Source organism: Notolabrus celidotus, chromosome 4 (assembly GCF_009762535.1).
Source record: "Notolabrus celidotus isolate fNotCel1 chromosome 4, fNotCel1.pri, whole genome shotgun sequence".
Taxonomy (NCBI): Eukaryota; Metazoa; Chordata; class Actinopteri; order Labriformes; family Labridae; genus Notolabrus; species Notolabrus celidotus.
Window position 1 is genome coordinate 7,589,359 of NC_048275.1, and position 22,135 is coordinate 7,611,493.

Here is a 22,135-nt window from a genome sequence, read left to right on the forward strand (position 1 = left end):
GAACCTGAACGCAGCATAAACCCAGACACGCGTCACAAGCAGAGGTCAGAGGTCAGACAGCAAAAATGTGTGGGTCTGTGAAAACAGGGCGCCATCTAGCGTTTGGTTGGTTTGATGGCGTTCTTCTTCTTCGTTGGTGGTTGAAAATTTTGATAGTGTATTACTGCCGCCTGCTGGAGTGGAGTTAGATAGATGGCTAGACTGACAGACAGACAGATATGAATTCCTTAGCTGGATAGGTAGAGAATGTACTATGAATTTTACTTTTTATTACTATATTTAAAATAATATTGGCTCTCAATTGTATCTTACATCACCATTTTTTGTCATCCAACTTTTTTATTGCGTTTTTTCAGAATTATCATTGTTATTTATTTGTATTATTATTATTATTATTATTGTTGTTGGTTTAATATACCTTATATATAATTTGTTAACTTGTGGTGAACTATTACATTTTTTTAAATATATATATTTTTTTCTTTAGCTTTGCAGGGCTGATAAAATTACTGTTTGGCTACTTTGTATGTCAGTTTTTCCCCAAACTGTCTTGTTTACAAAAAATAATTTAACAGGCTTCTATTAGACCATTTGATTGTTATTGTAAGCAATGCATTTTCAATTGATCAAAAGTAATATCTGTAAGGGAACATCCTGACTGAATACTTTCTTTTAGGTGATGACATACACAGGTTATATAATGTATGCTAAATATATACTGCACTGGCCATATGTATGTACGCTGACAATGTAGGAAGTATAAAAAAGGAGGATATTTTATGACCACAAAAATCAACCCTTCCTTGAGGTCGACATTATAGCATTTTAATTTAAGGCAAATTTAAGTACTGCTCTGTCCTCCTTGAATTATTAACTGCTGAGTTTCAGTGTGCTATGGATGCATTAACAAAAACAAGGTCAGAAATCACAAGTGGGCTGCAGCACAGCAGAGGATAGTCTCCTTTAAAGCTCACATGACCTCGTTTGGGACTACAAGTGAAACGGCATGTTGCTAATGCAGCCATCACTGCTCAAATCCTGCACGATTAATTTCACCTAATCCATAATAATCTCTTCATCTTTTCACCACATAGAGGGGTATTTCTGTTCCTTTAAAGAAATCATATGCAGGGAGGTTTTTTAACTCCATCAGCTGTTCAAATCTGAAACATGCAAAATATTCAGGGAGAGGGGCTTTGTGCTAAATAAAGACGTTTCCTCTGCTGCTGTTTCTCCTGATCTTAAATGCATACAGGCAGAACTCAAACTCTCTAACACGCACACACAGCCAGTGGCTCCAGCATTGTCTGGTTGCCTGGTAACTGTCGGCGTGGCGTGGTTGCTAGGGCCGTGTGGGAGGGGGGGAGGTGATGCTGCTCTGATTTCCAGCTGAATTGAGGCAGTCAGCAGGGAGAAGCCCCCCCTCTTCCAGTCGACACACACAGGACTCTATTGAACAATAGAGCCGTGCCAGCCGGCCTGAGGCTAGTCAGACAAGCCCTTGTTCAGGGTCACACTGTGTTCATCCCACAGTCCTCCATGACTAATTAACTTACAGCCCAGAGTGTCGTTAGGACATCTGATGAAGCATCCATCACTGACACAACCCCGGAATTTACATTAATGTTACGGCTTAAGAAACTGTTTAGTAGATCAGATACTTTTTACAACTCTGAAGCAGCAAGTGAAACCCTTTTTAAACTGAAGTCATTGACTGTCTCTGACAGCAGCTTTGCTTGAATCACCGACTATAAATAGAAGGAGGACATAGCAGCCCCCCAAAAGTGAAGCCAAAACTATACTGTTTAAAACATGGACGTAGTCTCAGTGATGTCTCCCAGCGGTTTCTGGAAATGCTGACTCCAGCAAAAAGATGGGTATGAGTTTTTAACCCTTTCTCCTGGCAAACAGCTACAACAGGTCCACCTTTCCATCTACGCCCCCTCCCTCTGGAATTTTCTCCCTCAAGCCATCAGGTCTGCTGAGTCTGTTGACAGCTTTAACCCTCCTGTTATGCTGCGGGTCAAATTGACCCTTTTTAAAGTTAAAAAAAAACTGTTAAAAGTATTTTTTTTGCTATGAAACTTCTTCTGCTTGGCTTAATTAGTGTAAACAACAAACAAAATGTAAATGGCTTATTTCTGGTTGTGGGTCAGTTTGACCCTGCAGTTAAAGTGGACGCTAAAAGGGGTCAGACGTGTCAAATACTAAATGTTTCTTTGCAACTGTGTTCATAAATAATGAGTGAGTTATCTTCATTGAACCATGATCTGTGTGAATTAAAGAACACCATTGCACTAAATACTGATTTAAATGGTTAGTAATGGAGTTGATAATGAGATTAAAAGAATGTTTATCTGAATTTTTTGGGGGTTCTGACACTTTTGGATCATTGAATATGCCCCGGGTCAAGTTGACCCAGGAACATTATTGCTGTCCCTGAAAAACAAACATAACAGGAGGGTTAAGAAACTTCTCAAAACATATCTGTATACACATGCCTTCATAGAACCTCACATCTAATTTCTACGGTTGTCTGACTATTGCTTTGTTTGTCTGATTATATCTGCATATGTATTTTGCTTCTATCTTGCTTGCTTGTTTGTTTTTTTGTGCCTGTGAAGCAATTTGTAACTAAATGTTTTAAAAGTGCTAAAAGTTACTTACCTGTCAGTGAAATCAGCCACACCCCAAAATATGGCAAATTAAGCATAACTGTTAGCCTTCATTTAAACAAGATGGATGAGTTATAAGGACCTTAATCTTTCACAGCTGTTGTAGAAAGAAATTTAATTTTTTTGAGACCAGAACTGTCTCAAAAAACATCCTGTACAAACACATATTACAGTATGAGCTCCAATTGGGGTTCCTTGGCTTTTGGAGGCAGCCACAAGTGGACACTTGAGGAACTGCAGTTTTTCTAACTTTTGCATTGGTGTCCTTTTTCAGCCTTAGGTTGCTGCTTGGCAAAAGCCTTTAGAGCTCCCCTACTGACCTGCTGCAGAATAGGTCATAGAGCCCGCCTCCTCCATGTTCACAGAGTGGACAAGGGTCAAGCTACAGACTTAAACAAATACATTTCTTTCAAACATGGCTTCTGTCTTTCCAGTTAGCTCTTATAATGTGTGTGTGATTTTCCTCTGAGAAGTTTAGTTTTTATTAGTTATTTGATGCCTTTAAAAGGAGTATACCTCTTTGGTTGACGGCTCTGTTAACAGATTAACTCCTGTGCACCGGATCAGCAGAGAAGAGGAGGAATGCTGAGCGGAGATGTAGCAAACACTAACACAACAGTCATTGAACTTTCCATAACCAAGAGCGCCTGCTTCAAATTGACTCAAGAATCTGCCCTGCTGTAGACTGTACCTACCCGAGGGCTCTTTGTCATTTTAATGATAAGTTTAAATGTGTGTTCTGGTTTCAATTTGTAGTCGGAGTAGTTTTGCAAAATCAAATATCAGAAGGCTTTGTTTGCCTGCAGGAGGAAACAGTCTGTGTGGGAAGCAGTGTAATGTAATGTCATCCCGGCTCCCATTGGTGGTTATGTTGGATTTATTCATCACTTTAATCACATTTATTCTGTTTCAGGTTCATACCACTGAAGTACGCAAGAGTGAAGTCTCTGTACAACTTAATATTAACAGTGAAACTGAGACCCACGAGAAACAGATGAACAATCACTCCTCTGATTGTTTCTCAAGTTATAAACTGGACTGTAAAAAAATGGAGTGGACTAAAAGTGAAGTCTAAGGCTAGCCACATACTAGACGTCTGGTTTAGGGCCTGATAGGCCACCCCAAAGGTCAGGGGGCGTGACCTGATTTGGGGCTTGTCAATTGGATTATTCATCCACCAAATAATCCTCCAGTGTGTGGTGTCAAGACCACTTGTTTTCTGCTCCCAAATGAGATCCTTACCTTAGACCTTTAATACCAAACATGATTGATATCTACAAATCCAGGTTGGATTGCCTCAGAAGGAGTAACCAATGAGAAGAGCAGATTGGGAAGTGTCACCAACCTGATGTTGTACTTGCTCTCACAAACATGGCAACGAATGTAAACACAACAGCGCCCTGAGCCAGGTGGAACATGGAAAAGAAAACCAACTTGTGGAATTATTTACCCAATTTCATTTCCTGTTTCTCTGTTTTTTTGCAACAAAACAGAACACGCCAACGTTGATCGTCCTCCATGTTTGTTCATGTTCTGAAAGTGCAGAGAGTGTTGCAGACTCTGGTTCCATCAGTTTGTAATTTGATGTTAATTTTAAGATTACAGAAGAAGGCCAGAGGACTGAAAGGTCATCAAATGAAAGAAAACTACATATGGAAGCAGAGTGTGCGACCCTTTTCCTCACTTTTAGTCTACTGCCAATGGTCAGCACTTCACAAATCACTTGGTGTACGTTACTCCTCTACAACAGGGGTTCCCAAAGTGTGGGTCAGGACCATAGACTGTATATATAATGGACAGTGTCGCTCCGCCTTTTCCCATTATACAGTTTTGAAGCCAAAATATCCCGTTCCAGAAAGCTGACATCTTGTAAATGTTCTGCAGCCAGAGTCTGCACAGCAGGGAGTTTATGTGTTTCCACAGTAACAAACTCCGCCCTACAGCGTACCGTCCCAAGGTCCTACGGAGTTTCCCCCTAAGGTAGCTGTCAATCAAAGTAAACCTGGATGTAAAACCACGTTTTTTAACCTCTAATAACTAACAAAAAATTTTTTTTCAGAAAAAAAGAGGCCTTGAACACAAAACAGACAAATAATAACTACATATCACCACAGCATACGGATGTGAGAAACATTCGTACGACATGTATGTATTTTTTAAGGTTTGACCGAAGCCTTATTCAAATGAATGGGGGAGATGGAGTTTTTGACCTATACTGCAGCCAGCCACTAGGGGGAGCAGTTTTTCTGGCAGCGTCACTTAGAGCTGAGCGAGATGACGTCCATTTTTATATACAATCTGTGGTCGGGACACCCTTGGGGGTAGCGAGACACAAATGGGGGGGTCATGAGATGTCTTCCAGAATGTTTTTTTTTCTAAAGTTATCTAAAATTAGTGCATGGTTACCCATTATAGTAAAACATATCGACAAAAGCAGCAGCTAAACTTGAAATGAAACCTTGAAAATAGAAAATGTAATGAGTTTTCTGCCTTTTTTGTTGCCAGATGACTCCTAAATTTAGGGTAAGTGAACAGTTATTTATCATAAGCATTAGTAGCAGCAGGTTGATTCATAACGGCACAGGAAACACAGCCACATGCTCATATAGGTAGGGTCATTTTCTGCAGACCAGCTAAATGAAGCCACATTAAATCACTTTGAGGGACAGTGGGGGTCAGGAGTCTTTGGCATCTATATTTTGGGGGTTGCGGGCTGAAAGTTTGATCACGTGAGATCTCATGTCTGTGAAATCACCACCTCTGGCTGCACCTGAAGGCCTGAAGAGTCAGCCATTGTTCCTGGAGGCTTATATCATCGTTCCACACTGAAGCAGCTCAGCCTGGAATAAAAAAACAAGATACCACCAGGGATAACAAGAACAGGTTTTTATTAATATTTTGTAATACCATATATAATGCAATTGCATATCTTTGGCGAAAATAAATCTTATAAACATTTTATCAACAGAGGTTAGCATACAAAAACCAAAAGGTGTGTCGGTCCGATAGACATGGCAGACAACTGACACAAACTGATACTGGGTTGGCAGCTTCGTCAAATGGAACAAAATGATCATCAAACCCAAAAGGAACTGCAACAGAAGTTTGAGACTCACATAACCAATATTTAATAACAGCTGATGAGCGATGAAGCGACCGGGTGTCAGTCGTGAGCTCATCCACTTTGAGACCAACATTAAAAATTCTTTTGCAAGTGCTACAGAAAGAATGAGTGAAATTCTCCCAAACAGGTCTCCATAATTCCTCTGCAGTCGTCCCCCAAACTCAAATGTAGGTCTCAAACTACACCAGGGGCTGAGTTCCACTTTTCAGAGACATTTTCATTACAGTTCAAACATCCCGTATCAATACCTGGAAGCATGAGTTATGATGGCAGTATTTGTTTTTTTAATTTCTAATCTGTGATGAGAGCTTTAATTTATGACTACTCAGTCAGAATCTAAATGAAAACATGAGACATGTGTACAAATAAAAAAGATTGAATCATCTTTAAATAACCTCCACAGTACATGGGGAGTGTGTTCACTTTGAATTTAATACCCCGGCTGTACGTTAAATTTGGCAACAGAAGATTTCAGGATCAATGTTAATTAAGTGTCCTCTATCCAGACTAACAAAAAGCAAAACAAAACATCAAGAAAACCTGGCAGTCATGGTTAAAGTGAAAATAAAAACACCCGCTCTAAACACAATAAACATTGGCAAAATACTTAATCACTATGACATAGTGAAAGGAAAAAAAGGCGTATTGCTGTAAAATAAAAACAAGGAAAATAAACTTATTTAAAAGGAGTTCACAGAGGAGGAAATAAATGTGCCTAGTCAGTATCAAATGACCAGTGTTTGATAGAGTATGCATTCAATAATCCCATAAATTAAAGTCATAAATAAGATGATGATTAATGAACAATAATTTGTTCTTTTTTTTCACAGCTAAACAAGACCAGTGTTTGCAAATATTACTCCTGAGAACTGCAGCTTATTCTCTTTCCGCTGAGAGCAGTTCCCACTCCGAAGCGACAAAAATAAACCAAAAAGGATTGGTTAAGTCACGGCACGACCAGAGTCCTCTCCCATTTCCTGTTGGGATGATTCAGAAAAAGTAGGGCATTGTTCCTCTAAATCACAACTACATCGTGGCAGCAGGGGGAATAAAAGCGAGCATGGCCCCCTTTTGCGGCTTTAAATCAGTGGCACGAGAAAACATTTGGCACCCACCATGCATGCTATACTATCATTGGATGTGACACCTTGTGGCCAAGAACTTTGGGGGAAATCTGCATCTAAGTGTGTGTGCAGATCCATGCTACCTTGTGTTGTTGGCAGAGTGTGCAGCCTTTTTCAGAAGCTCAAATAAAAAAATGGTGGCATTTTTTTTGCACAACTTCCCCTCAGTGAGCTGCATGCAATCAACACTCCATTTCACAGCTTGAGAAGAGAGTGTGCACTTCCTTATTTTGTTCTAAGAGGAAGGGCACGGAGGAAACACTAGAGGCCCGGCAAGAACTAACTGAGGGCACAACATGAAAGCAGCAGAAGCTGTCAACTTATCACTCGCAAGTGACTGCAAGCAGAGAGTCCAGTTCTCTCACGCTGCATCCAGATTCCACCCCTCTTGGGGAACTTGAACCAAAATCAAGCCCCTTCTTTCTCACATCAACTCCTGAGAGTTTCTAAACAATGCAGGATATTCACCCCCTGCATTTTTGGGAACTCGCCCCTCACACATGCCCCTCACAGTGGGAGTTTTTCTGTGTTTAACACGCTCACACAACTCCTTACACTCTGTGTGGCTGATGTGAGAAGGGTAGCGTTTTTCAGGGGGAGTTGGATCTGTCTTCAGTAAGGGTAACTGTTTGTGTTTATATTCCTTCAGTGTGTTTGAGGACATTTCTGAACTACAAAATCAACAGTTGGAAACATACCGACGACTGAGGCGAGCGTGAAACAAAGAAACGCCGCTCAACGTGAACACCTCGACCCCGCCTGCTCACTTTTACCCGCTGCGTTCACACGTCGGCTCACCCTGACGTCTTGTGAAATGTTTCTAAGAGGCTGGCAGGAGAATTCTAATTAAATAAATCAGGGTGAATGATTCGGATGTTTGTGTTTACACATGCAACTCACCTGGTTAATAATGATGAAGGACTGCCGTGCATGTACAAAAGAAGCGTCAGACACACTTTCTCTCAAGGTGTGAGTTAACATGGCCAAAAGGAAATGAGCTGTGTTGTGATTTTTCTAAATGACATGGTTAAATAAAAACAAAGAGAAAACAAACCCAAATCACGGTGAAGGAAGCTGCGATCATTTTCAAATGAATAGCTTGCTCTGCAGACCTGTCATCAAACCAATCACATTCATGGAGAAAGAAGGACTTCTTTGTCAAAAATAAAAAAAGATCTGACCATCGTTATCAAGTTCAGACGCATGTCCACATGCACTATGATACACACACACGCACACACGCACACTAAAATACAACAAAACCTATGGAGGCTAACCTATGAGCACACTGAGCATCTGACACTGCAGATGTTCACTTTGCATAGGCTGTCACCAAACACGTGAATATGTTCTGTGTCTGCACATTAAATGTCGTCAACACACTGATGCATGAGAGAGGGGGTCGACAGGATGAGCGAAAGAAAAAAAACAAGCTTTCGTTTGTGTCGCGCTGCAATGGCCACACAGAAGCGATGTCGTTGAGCTAACTTTGCAACTAAATTTTGGCAGTGGCAGAGGAATACTATTTCAACATCTTGCTAATCCTGAAATAGAGCCAGAGCTCGTGTGTGTAGAAGTTTTGTCGCATAACAAGATCATAGTACTGCTCGTTCGTTTTTTCTTAATTGTAAAGTTTAACTAACGACTCGGAGAAACATCACCATGAAATAATGTCAAAAGGTTAAGGTTGTGGATTAATTATTGCATCTCTCGTACAAGAGGATTCAAAGAGCAAGAATTCCGTTCAAAAAACAGTGGCACAAAAAGGAGAAACTGATAACACCCGGAGGTTAGACTTTGTCTGTTACAAACATGCACTCATTCGCTTCATAAATAGAATCACTTGGAAGAGGATACAGGTTTGAGGAGGAAGCATGCAACGCTTTGAGTTATAAAACCTTCAGCTTTTCCCAGTTCGTCTCTCAGAGGGAGATCCTTGACTCGCGATCGTCTAATCCAACAGAAGCAGGCAGGTCGTTTTGGATAAGGTTTTTCTTTTCTTGATGGTTCTCCATAGCCCCAAAAACCCGCCCCGGCAGTCACCCCCCCCAGTTACAAAAGTCTCTATATGGCTTTGTTCTCCTGTGTGAACGATACTATTGCCATTTGTTTTGTTGGACAGGGGTATTCCCGAACAAAAAAAGGCTCGAAATGGTCAATGAACGATCAGATAAGGAGAAGGAGGCACACTGGGACACACGATCAGGGGTCAGAGGTTAAGGTTCACAGGGTCCGGAGTCTGATGGGGGGCCTAAAACGAAAAAAAAATCTTATTTCCTGTTAAGTTTTGTGCTCTTGACAGTGCGTTTGGAGCCCTCTGTGCAGCTGCGTATACCAGCGAGGTGCAGCAAAGAGCCGGCCGCCTCCTTCAGCTCCTCATCCAGCTCCGGCTTCGCCTCTCGACGTTGCCGTTTGACGGCGGGCCACTTGATAGCTGGTGGACGCCGTGACGCCGTCTGTTGGACTCCCCTCTCGTCCCAGAGGTCGGAGTCCTCGTCGCTGTGGAAGCCCTCGCTGCCAGCGCGGCGGGACTGCCTCCGGTCGCAGCCTCCTTCGTCCAGAGAAGAGAGAGATGAGGAGGAGGAGCGGGAGGAGCAGCGCTGCAGGGCGACGCTGCTGTAGTTGTGGTCTTGCTTTGGATCGCTGCTCACCAGGACCGAGTCGGGCCGGGAGAGGTCCAGAGGGCCTTCAGAATTGCCTGAGGAGAGAGGAAGGTGGAGAGAGGGTGAGATTTGATTTAAAAGTAAAAGGATCATTTAAAGGCTTGTAGGAAAGCTTCAAACTATGATGACTGAGGTAAATGAATATTACAGAATCTAGTTAGAAGAGTGTCTAGCTTTGTTTTTTCTCATTTGAATCCAAAGCAGAGGTGAAAAAACTTCTTTAACAACTTCCACTCATCACATTGGCCTTAGATTTAAATTTGACCTCTGGTGTTAATGCTGCCTTTTTATACAGCTCTATATAAATTATTCTCTGGTTCTTCTATTCAGAGGTTTGTGTTTCATTGAACCAAACTCTTTTAAGGCACCAACAACTGCTCAGTGGAAACAGAGACTAAAGCAGGTCCTGGTCTACATCCTGGAACAGATGACAGCAAATCTGCAACTGGAGACAGACTTTTTTTTTATACAAAGATGGAACTACATTCTTATTTATTTGGACATGTAACCATGCATGATCTGCATGTCGTAGCTGAGCTCGACATAGAGCGTGGTTATATGGGTGGCCCTGACCCCTGACTGAAAAGCCTGTCATTATTTTTACCATTTATTTGTATTATCATTATATATATAGTTTTTATATGTATTTAATTTATATATAAATGTTTATTTTATTTTATTTATTTATTATCATTATTATTGTTATTATTATCATTATTATTATCATTATCATTATTATTATTATTGTTATTATTATTATTATTATTGTTATTTTTTTTCCTTTCATTATATAGATGGTAACTAATGTAGAAACTGTGTGTCAAGCTGTGAAAAATCAAAATAAACAGTTAAAAAAAAGAACTAAACTCTTTCATGTTCCTGCATCCGTCATTTTTCCTATCACCCAAAGAAATCCTCCTCACCTCGGTCTTTATTTACAGAAAGTGACGACTGGTTAAGGCTACAAAAAGCTGTAGTAGTTTTCAAACCAGGAATAATTTAAAGAGAAAAACAAAAACAAGGTTATATTGTTTGAAAACAACAGATTACTCTCTACTTTTTAATTTAGGAAGAGTCCAGGATTACATAACTGGTAAAATAACCCAGATTTTTAATCACAGCTTTCATCCATCTTGGCATCCTTTCCCACAATCTTTCACTTTGCTGTTCGACGACATTACTCCACTTTTTGACGTGATAATTTGGGCAGTGTCGGTTTGTTTGATGGCGTGCCAGACGATCAATCAAATCCGAACCTTGTTAAATAAAATGAGGTGTGCCTGTGTTGAAATATAACTGACGATAGAATAGAATTTCTTCCTCTTATGTAAAGCTGGGGTTCATCCAGATTTGACTGATACATTTCCCGGAAATTTAGACACATTTTCATGACCATACATTCCTTGAAATGTCTGTGTAAACATGAGAAATAAGAATCCAATCCAAGTCACAATTTTGCAGAGTATACCTTAACTACAATTAGTGACTAGCTCTGTTGTTTGATGCAAAAAAAATACTGCAGTAACACTGACAAACCCATTAAGATGTTTACAAACTATATACTCTATTATACGGGTACAGGACTGAAAACTAAAGGGGGACAGGGCTTTTTTAGTCAGAGCTCCAACACTCTGGAACAGCCTGCCAGAGAAGATCAGGAAAGCTTTTAATGTGTGATTTTATATAATTTTAGCTCTGATTTTTGGCCTCGTTCCCACATGTCATTCCCCCACTCTCTCCCAGTTTCCTACACTATCCACCGTCCTCTCCCTCTATTAATAAAGGTGTGAAAAAATCAAAAATAAATAAATGCAGTTTCTTAAAAAGCTCTGATTTTAAGGGTCTGTTTTATAAGTTTGTATTGTTTTAAGATTTTACTTCATTAGATTTTTTTCGCTTCATTTTGCTTTGCACTTCTTTTTGTTTTTATTGCCCACTGTGAAGCACTTTGTTACCTGTATTAAAAAATGCTACATAAATAAAGTATTATTATTATTGTTATTATTTGAGAAGCAAACTTCCATGACTTTCTGAGTTTCCAAAACTTCAGGCCTGGATTTTCTAATTTTTTTTCATTATAATAAAAACCATTGAATGAGAAGGTTTGTCCAAACTTTTGACTGGTAGTGTATATTTCCCTTTTTTTTTTAATAATCTCTACATTCTGTATAGGAGCAACTGCAACACCTGAAGTTCCCCTTGGAGATAAATAAAGTATCTCTGATTTTAATTCTGGTTTTGAATCTACCGTGGGCCGTCACAGACAGCAGCTTTAGATGTTTGTTTTATGAAAGAAGTGTTGCGACTGATGCCACATAAACCATAAAATAACTTCACTGTGAACTCCCTTTTAAATGTGAGTTTCTTCAACTGTATAAAAACACTGAAGTCAGACAGCGTGAAGCACATTGCAGCTTTAACTTGCTTTGTTTACACGTGTAAAGCAGAACTGAGACTCATCTCAACCCTAAAAGGTTAAACAGGATTTTAAATATCTCGCTGCACAGTCAGGCAGAATTTATTTTGAGGGGAGAAGTACAACTTTATCAAATCTTTATCATGATAGAATTAACTCAAAGGACTTTCTTCATAGATATAAAATAAAAAGGTTAAATTTAAGAACCAGTTTACTGAAATCAAGCATGCACCAAAGGAACAGCCTAAGTTTCTGCATTAATGAAACATTCAGAAACAGACTCAAGCTGCTGTCACAATACCCAGACACTATTTAGCATAATGCATGTTGTAGTTCCACATTATGTGAAACATGCTTAATAATTGTCTACCACACAAGATCTGATGATTGCACTGCCGAAAGAAGTTCCACTACGTGTTGTGCGTGTTAAACAACTATCAGCATTCGACAAGCCGGCAGTTTGATGTTGTAACCTCTGACCGGAGCCCTTCTATCCTCTGTCCCCCACTCCCAGTGTTTCTTGCTAAACTAACTGTTTGTTATCTATTGTGTTTTAAAATGTGAAAACTATTCCTTCAACACGTCTTTTCACGGGAAGAATCGTGCGCGATGTTCTTGAAACCTCTCCTGTGGATGAACCAGTGTTTTACTAGTAAGAACAGAAACATGTCACAAATAAAAGGCACACATACACAAAATAAGAAGAAAGCCATGAAAGGGTGGTATGTCAGGGGTATCAGACAGACAGCTAGAAGAACAGGTGAAAGTATGGCTGCTTGTGGATTCTCTTACATGGGTCAACGTGGTGCCCGGGGGCAGAGTTTAAGAGCATCATGGCAGTGGCAGCATCAATGTCAGACTCTGGAAGAGGAGAGAACATGCATGATGGTCAGTCCTACGGCGTGAAAGCAGTGATCGCTGCGGCATCTCTACTCGTCTAGGTTTTGGGAGGTCTGGGTTTGTCTTGATCATTTTAGACTACAATGAAAACAGCCACAGGTACAGAGTATCAGGGCCAATTCATGAGGGGAATGTATCTTAAAGGAGAATATGAGAGGAGCTGTCAGTCACCTGTGCTAAAACAAGGACTGCTGAGAAGTTTTTCTTCAGCATACACTACCAGTCAAAAGTTTGGACACACCTTCTCATTCAAGGGTTTTTATTTATTTTGATTATTTTAAACTCTGTAGATTAACACTGAAGGCATCAAAACTATGAAAGAACATACATTGAATTATTTAATTCTAGGCGATGTATCCATTTATATTCCTATGATCCAACTACATCGATCTGTGCTCGGCAAGTTGGCCTTCCGGACGACATATATCGATCTAACATCGTTTTAAAAGGTAATAAATCGATTGTATCGATACTAGGAAATTAGTATCGAATAGGATTTAAGCACGGCAGACTTTGTATGGATGTGTTTTTTTGTTTTTTGCACTTTTAATGATAAAGACTTTAAAAGTTAGTCAATTCAGGCTGCCTGTCTGTGATGCTATTTCCACGCGCCAGCAGACAACAAAACATAGCATGGTGGATGGCAGTGGAGAAGCAGGTGAGCGAGACATTATCAAGCCACCATTGCGGTCCAGCGTGTGGAAACACTTTGGCTTTTGCAAAGACGGAGATGTTCTAAATAAGTCGCTCGCTGATTGTAGGATATGTAAAGAACTAGCAGGTAAACCTACTGCTGAAATGTTGGATGCTGCACTTACTGTACTTTTATTGAAAATATATTGAATATTGAAAATGAGAGCAGAAAAGGTTAACCTCCTGTTAATTCAACCTGAAGTGTTGGTTGCACTTTATTCAAATAAAATGTGAATGCATTTGCCGTTAATTGTTGTTTACTTGTTTGTTTATATCCATGATTAAGTCATACCTGACTCCCTTACAAGAAATAACAAGAATCTAGGGCTGTCCAGTATCAAGGTCTTTATGTCACAGTCACACTAGTTTCATTTTTGGCTGAAAAGTGACTGAATCGATTCGGATCGTATCGTTCTAAATGAACCAATATCGTCCTTTAATCGTATCGGCAACCACGAATCATGATAATCGTGAATCATGTTAAAAAGAATCATTACACCCCTATTTAATTCACATAAAAGTGTAGTCTCCTGGAATGGTTTCTAGAGTTCATTTGTGGAATGACTTGCCTTCTTAATGTGTTTGAGACCATCAGTTGTGTTGTTCAGAGGTAGGGTTAGTACACAATGGATAGCCCTATTTTACTACTGTTGTAATCCAGATTATGGCAGAACCAGATTATTTCATAGTTTTGATGTCTTCAGTATTAATCTACAATGTTGGAAATAATTAAAATAAATAGAAATTGAATGAGAAGGTGTGTCCAAACTTTTAACTGGTAGTGTTCCCAAATAATTGAATACTTCATCTTTTACACATTAGCGATACGTCATTATAGGTACCAGGGCTCTGAAATGATTAACTTTACAACTTAGTTCTCCTTTACAATCAGAATCTGACTCTCTTCTGTGTTAAGAGGCCCTAATACTCTGTAGTAAAACACAATGCTTGCTTAAAGGATTGGATACGCTCAACAAAACAAAGACTCGAGTGCATCTGATTTTTTTCAGACCTGACAAAGTGTCTAAAAGCCTCAGAGCTCACTTCTGGGGCTCTAAATTATTAATGATTACTGTGAGACTGAGTGCTCGACACTCTGCACCGGCAGAACCTCTGCCTGTCGTCAAGGTTACAAATCCAAGAGGCAAAGGGGGGGGGGGGGGGGGGGGGGGGGGAGAGAGGAAGCCGAGACATCGACTGGGAGCTCTCAACATTATGGTCTACATGAGGCATCAATGACTTGAAAGCAACACATTAAAACCAAGAGTTGAGGATAAAAGCACAGTGATGCTGAATGTTCTGGGGCTGAAATGTGCAAAGGCAACATAATCAAAATACTGCACGAACACAAAGTGAAAAACTGCACAGATTGGGTTTCTGGTACATCGGTGCGTTAATGCTGAGCGGGCAGCTTTACATTTGTGCACATTCAAAACTTCAACACTGATAGGAGTCTGCTGCGGTCTCACCTTTGAATGAGCAGCCTTGTAGAAAGAGATGACGAGGGGGTGAGGAGGCACTGTGGAGGGTAAACAAAAAAACGAATGAAAAACAAAGTCAGATGTGACCCTTTAAAACTCCGACACAGAGACCTCCAAAAGAAAAGAATGAGAAGTCACCTGGAAGAAGTGAACATGAAGCTGTTACTAACTCATTACCTACAGAGCGGCGGGATAAAAGGTTTACCTGGGTGGGGAGGCGGGTGGTGTGCAGAAGGCATGTGCGGCAGGGAAGTGCTGCTTCTTAAGCGCTTGGATCAGATTGGGGCGGTACTCGGGGTCCACACACCACAGAGAACCTTTGCCATTAGCCTGCAGGAGAGAGCAGAGGAATCAAACTTTAACACAGGTTGAGAATCAGACAGACTGCAAGATAACGTTTGACTTGAGGAAGATCGAGACGTTCTGTAAAAGGAAAAGAAATGTCCTAGAGGAATGGAAAAGTTGTTTCCACTAACATGTCCGTGACCAGTTCTTCTGTCCTTTTAAAGATTTATATCATAACAGATGATAAAAAGCAAATGAAGGGTTAAATTGTAAAATGGAATACCATAGAAACCATAAAAGAACATTTGAGACTCAAGAAAGAGTTCCTTGTTGATGAGCAAAGAAGCACTGGGTTCCCTTTTAAAGCCACATCAGGACAGCGAGTCTTCAACTATTACCCAGTTAAGACTTCTTCCCTTTAATATTTTGTGCCGTCTTTAGTATTTAACTAACTTGGGCACTTGTATGCAGTTAGTGCTACCTGTTGGGGCACTTGGGAAACCTTTGGAATCATGGGTCCTATGGCACTCGCTCTTCTGATTGGCTCATTCTAATACTGAACTGGGTTGATCAGCATTTTCCATTGATGCCCCTAAATCATGGAATACCCTCCAACAGACTTTAAAGTTGATATCCATTCCCTCTTTTGCAGAATTTAAGACTTTGATCTCAGACCACTGTGTCTCAAACTGTATCTGTTTTAATTCATCTATTGTTTTGTGAATGAATGTGTGTTTGTTTGCTGTTTCTAATGTGCCTGTGATTTGGAAGACATTGGAAATGAGGGAAATTAATGTCTTTTCAAGAATAAATAAAGGTTTGAATTGAATTGAATTGCACTTTAACTTATAGGAAACTGTTTTTGAAGCCATGTTTTGTATCACCTGCGCTTGCTGCTGCTAGTTCACGAACACTGTCCCATGGCACTCTGTCTTCCCTTAGTAGTGACTTCTAGGTCTGTTTTATGCTCTGAATATGTTATATGTTTTCATTCAGCGGCATCTGTCAAAGATAATGTGAAAATAACTGACAGAAAAATTGTGCCTCCAAAAACTAACCGTGGTTAGTTTCTCTTCTGTATGAATCTCGGTTGTTGACAAATTCCCCTCAGAGGTCCCGCCCCTTGTTGACTGTGATTGGTCTGTGATCAAGAAGCGTCATTGACAAGCATGGTGGTGTTGTTGAGTGAGCGAGCGAGCGATGTGTGAGCCCAGCCACAAACACCAGCTGACAGTGAGGGTATTTTGCACTTAGGGTGCTGAAAACACTGAACTGCATTTTGACTGAATAGAAAGTAGATGCTGCAAGAGCAAACAAGGGTGTCAGTGGAGACGGCCCTTTGCTCTTAGATCACTAAGTAGAGCCACCGATGAGTCTTGGGGCTCTCAAAACAGAACTGGCAAAGTCAAAGGAGCTCATTTAGACACCATCATGATCACATCCAGTGATTTGAGGCCAAATACAGATGTTTACTGTATGCATTTGCTTCCTCATAATGCATTTACTGATGTAAATAATGCATCTGGATACTTGAAATCCCGTTCTCTGCCCTTATAAATGCACTGATAAACCTCTTTGAGTGACACAAGCTACACACTGTCTGTAGTTATCAATGCAATGAGAGAGTGAACACTCAGATTTGATGTGTAATTGCAAAACAGTTCATAAATGATGATTAGAAGGTCAGGGTTAAACTTTAGAAAAGAGTCATTGTGGCAAAGCAATCACTTTTACAACAGCAGCCTTTAGACAAGACATGGAAGCGCTTTACAATAAATATAAAACAAAAGCAACATTGAAGGTTTAAAGTATTTCTGACAGAACACAAGAGTTTCTGAAAAGGACAACATTCAGCCGGTCTTTCGAAGTTTAGAGGAGAAGTTCTCAGAGGAAACAAAAAACAGAGGAAAGCAGAGAAAGCTCTGCTAAGAATTCCTTAACAGCCTCAACAAAAGGAGGAAATGCGTCCTCCGCAGCGCCGTGTGAGGATACATTTGTCTGTTTGGCGATGTGTGCGGGAGTGTGTTAACTGTCACTTTATCTGATGGCGGCACTCTGCCCAGTCTGAGAGCAGAGCAGAGCCGAGCAGAGCCGAGCGAGGGAGAGAGGGAGGGAGGAAGGGAGCAGAGGAGAGAGGGAGGAGAATAACCTTGACTCAGATTACCAACCAGCTCTGATGCAGGAAGGAGGAAATGTCTCCATGGCAACGGAAACCACCAGCCAGTGTCATGTGAAACTGGCGCTGGTGTCTCAGCAGACGAAGGGCTCACACTGCGCACCTGCATGCTGAGCGGCCTGTGCCTCACCATGTCGCTTCTCGCTGAGTGCTAACCGCCATGCCCTCCCACGGTGGGGAAATGTGAGGTCTTAGCCAGACACAGCTTTGGCATGGCAGACTCTGCCGGTCACAGACATGAACTCACACTGAAGCTCAATATGGCTGCCGCTGTTTATCACTGACTAATTCACATCAAGTGTTTTTTTTTCTCTGGTTTTGATCCACTCTGATGGAGCCTGACTTCTTCTCACTCTTTCCTCTTGTGTTTGATTCTTATACTTTGATTCTGATTTATTATCACACAAGTTGTGACTTATCTAGAACTGTTTGAATGATTGTTTTCCTCCTACGATCATGTATTCTTGTACTGAAGGAGATCTTAAACTCTCTGCACTGATTGTGAAGGCCTGTGGGTTGACTCCTTCCGTTTTTAAATGTGCCACATTATGAAGAAAGGGACTTCCCAGTTAAATCAGTGCATGAACATGTCTGACACAGGCCTGACTGTAGAGGGAGAAACCCCCCTGTAGATCTCTACAACAGGGGTTCCCAAAGTGGGGGTCGGGAGATGTCTTCCAGATTTTTTTTTTAATGCTTTAAAGATGGAGTTGGTAGTCAGATTTAGATACCCTTTTTGTTATACTGCTTAAAATGATCATTCTGTCCCGATGGTAGTCAATACATAATGTGTTCTTAAAAAAGAGTGGAAAAAAATTCTCTATCTACAGCCTGAGTAAACCTGGGAAAACACCAACCAATCCCTGCCATCAGGAGCCAAATTATGAAACCATCTTTGTTCATGCCAATAAAGCAAATTGAATGAAAATTGAATTGAATTGAATTGAAATTGTTTGTGTTTTTAACTTTCATGATAATGTTTTGGTGTTTTCTTACTGCTGAGTGAGACATGAGTTGATGTAATGCAAAACACAAACGATGTGCTGCGAATCAGCGGCGCTCGTGTATGTGAGCGGGGTCGGCGTTTTGGTTTTGGAGGAACTCGGAGGGGAGGGGAGGAGGGGTTATACGGAGTCCTGAGGAAATGCTACATTCAAATTCATGCTAGTTTTCTGTGACTAACAACCCTAGCTTTAAGTATAAAGTAACATTTAATTACACAGAGAAACAGTGGGGTTGTGAGTCTTTGGCACCTATATTTTGGGGGTCATGGCCTGAAAAGTTTGGGAACCCCTGCTCTACAACATAAACAAATTAAAGTTATATTGAAAGGAAACTAAAAAAGTATTCTGATAAAGCTCCTGAGATACACATTTCATACAGAGCTTCTTGTTTAGAAGTGATAGATATCTACATCAACACTGAATTCTCTGTTAGAATGTTGGCTTCTTTCACATCAGAGATATCTGGATTTTATAATGCTTGGCTTTTTTTCAAAGCGAGGTATTCAAGGCTTGGTTAGGAACAGGTGATGTCTCCTTTTTGCAAGCACCTGTTGGGATCCAGCAATACAGCTGTCAATCAAAGAGGAGCAGACCACACGCTTCGTCTTGACAAAGAGGTTTGGAGACTTTATGGTAGTTAAATGTAAAAGCACTGAGATGTGTTTAAAGGTGACATATCACGCTTTTTTCATCAATATGTATTGGTCTAAGAGGTCCCCAAAACATGTCTTTAAAGTTTATGCTCAAAAAAACACTTTGAAATCAGATTTTGGCATGCCTGAAAAACCCTCTTCTTCAGTCCTCCTCAGAACACTCTGTTTTCTCTCTGACCACGCCCTCTCAGGAAGTGGATGTGCGTCTGCTGTCCAGCACGTTGATCTAATGTTTACATGTTGGCTGAATATACACGGCTGCTCAGAGATAGCGTTACTTCAACCCTCTGAATCTGATCCAGAATCTGATCCTGACGGAGAGGCGCCTCTAGCAGGACCTTTCTGAAGGATTGGTCATAGATTTAGTGTTTCTTGTTGTTTTATTTGTCAGTGTGTCGACGTGTGTCTTGGTACACAGCTACGACATGTAGCTATGTGGCTATGCTAACTGGCACTAGCACTTATCCATGACAAATAAAAATCATCCACTAGATGTTCAAATCTGCAGACGTGGGGAGTAAAACCGACCTCTGCCAGAAAGGCAGCAGGACCTTTTCTGAAGGATTGGTCACAGATTCTGTGTTTCTTGTTGTTTTATTTGTCAGTATGTAGACGTGTGTCTTGCTACACAGCTACAGCTACGACTTGTAGCTATGTAGCTGTAGTAACTAGCGCTAGCACTTATCAATGATAAATAAAAATCATCCACTAGATCTTCAAATCTGCAGACGTGGGGAGTAAAACCGACCTTTGTGTTTATTAAGACAGCCTACAACTAGAATGCCTCCCTCCTAAGCTCCTTGTTACCACACATTTGTGCAGGCAATGAAAAACGGAGGGGGGATTCAGTATTATTTTATACAGTCTATGGGCTGAACAAGCTCTGAGCTCTGACTCCGTGACAGACCGGATATTGTTGTGACGTAACAAAAACACTGAAGTCTGAAACGGCTCGTTTCAGCACACATTTACAGAAAGGTGGAGAAATCAAAACAGGGGCAGAATGGATTTTTTTCATTCTCGGGGGGTTTGTAGACATGCCAGGGACATATATTTCAGGTAGAGAACCATTAAAAAGTCCATTTTGCATGATATGTCACCTTTAAAGTTAAATCTCCTTAAAACATGACGATATTAGAATGTTTTTAATCAAAATACAATAAAAGTGTGTTAATAATGAATAATAGATGTATGTCAGTACATTTAATGACAGAAAGGTCATTTTGTAGGTGTTCATATTGATGTGTCTTTTAATTTAAAGCTCCTTTGTGTCAACATTTGCTCCAGTATTAATTTGGGTCTGTATAAAAGCCTGCTAAAACTCCTCACAGTAGCTTTAAAATAAAACATGTGCATGTACTTGGTGGGGTCAATATTAAAGGGATAGTTCAGAGTTTTTTGATGTGGGGTTGTAAGAGGTAGTTGTCAATTGTTAGAGTGTTGGACACAGGGGGAAGCTGGTCAGCTCTTCCCCTTTGTTGAGAAGCAGCCAGTGAAGCTACAGTAGACTAACTCGGGGAATCCACAGGATGCGTGTGCTCCGCGTTACGGCTGCGACACGGCTCTGCTCCGTCCCGGGGCTTTCGCCCTGGTCCATAGGATGCGTGTTTGGAGCGGCGCGCACTCCGGAGCAGGAAACTCAAGATCCCTCGAGAACTCCAAAACGCGCGAGAACAACACAGTATAAACTTTTCCTCGTCCATGGTGTCGGATATCTTTTGAGACTGACGTCTGGCCCGATGCCACAGGTTATGACGTAATGTTGAAGAAGTGGTGAAATTTACGATCTTGTGTTTGCACATGGTGTTTATTTTGAAAGTGAGCGGATGTTGCATACGATCCTCGTGCCTGACTTCCGGGATAGTTCGATCATTTCTGTGTCGATTGACGCGTGCTGGGCGCGGGGAGCGGCGAAAATAGACTCCCCGCGTATCTCTGGCAGAGCGGCGCGGCGGAACGCTCCAGAGACGGAGCTGAGACGCGCCGCAGCGCGCCCTGTGGACTCTAGAGCATTGACTTGAATGGGAACCTATTTGCTGCGACGTGCGCGGCGCAGCCGTAACGTAACGCGACGCATCCTGTGGATCTTGGGCTTAAGGACTGCTGCAGATGGGGCCAGGTGTACTACGTCATTTGGCTACTTTCAACAACTCCAAGTGAAGTTAAATTCTTGGTGTAAGTGTACGCCCTACTTGGTCATTTTTAAACTGCTTTACTTTTGATATATTTCTTTTTTTTTTCACTATTTTCGGACACAACACATACCTGTTCTTCTGCCTGCAGCACACTGATCAGTCAATCTGGTCTATGTTGAACAATTCTTGGATATATTGTGAACTTTAATATTCTTGCATTCAACCATGACATCAGTTTAAGCAGCAACAATGGAACTTTCCCTTTCACTTTGTGTCTAGTGAAGCGTTTATGCCAATATTTAGGGCCTGCCCCTAAGAGGTAAAACACTTACAAACATGTCAGAGTCAGTTTCATGTTTCTTTTCTTTTTGGTGTTGCATTCAGTGATATGGATGATATAAATAACAGTCAATATCTGCTCCAAATCTCTTCCCTTTTTCCTGATTTAAAAGGAAATATACATAAATTTACATAATTAAATTGCTCTCTGAAGGCGGTTTCACTGACATTTAATAAGAGGGTAACTTAAGGTCATAATCTACCTCTCTCCTTCATTTTTCTACCTCTCTTCGTCACCACATTTTCCCACACCAGGGTTTGAAAAATGAAAGGACTATTAGGAAGTGATGAACAATTACCCAACAAAAAGATGCAAACTCTCCACTCAGTTCATTCATCATGTCTTTATCCCTTTGTCACATGTGCTTTTGACTGGGTCAACTTCTCCATTTCTTTCTGCACAGGAACACTGGCTGCTTTGCATGAGTGACACAGATTCTTCCTGAAAACTGAACTCTGCACTTTGT

At 40.9% G+C, this 22,135-nt stretch overlaps 1 protein-coding gene across 4 annotated transcripts in view; it reads right to left on the bottom strand.

Moving 5' to 3' along the window:
- Positions 1 to 5,546: 5,546 nt before the first annotated feature.
- Positions 5,547 to 22,135, bottom strand: part of foxn2a (forkhead box N2a) — a 62,249-nt gene continuing 45,660 nt past the window's right edge. For all 4 annotated transcript variants that reach the window (XM_034682123.1, XM_034682122.1, XM_034682125.1 and 1 more), the window contains 4 exons: positions 15,282 to 15,406; positions 15,065 to 15,114; positions 12,795 to 12,863; positions 5,547 to 9,621 (listed from right to left, as the gene is read on the bottom strand). In XM_034682123.1, the coding sequence (XP_034538014.1) occupies positions 9,194 to 9,621; positions 12,795 to 12,863; positions 15,065 to 15,114; positions 15,282 to 15,406 (672 nt within the window). In that variant the 3' untranslated portion in view covers positions 5,547 to 9,193. The remainder of the gene's footprint in view (positions 9,622 to 12,794; positions 12,864 to 15,064; positions 15,115 to 15,281; positions 15,407 to 22,135) is intronic.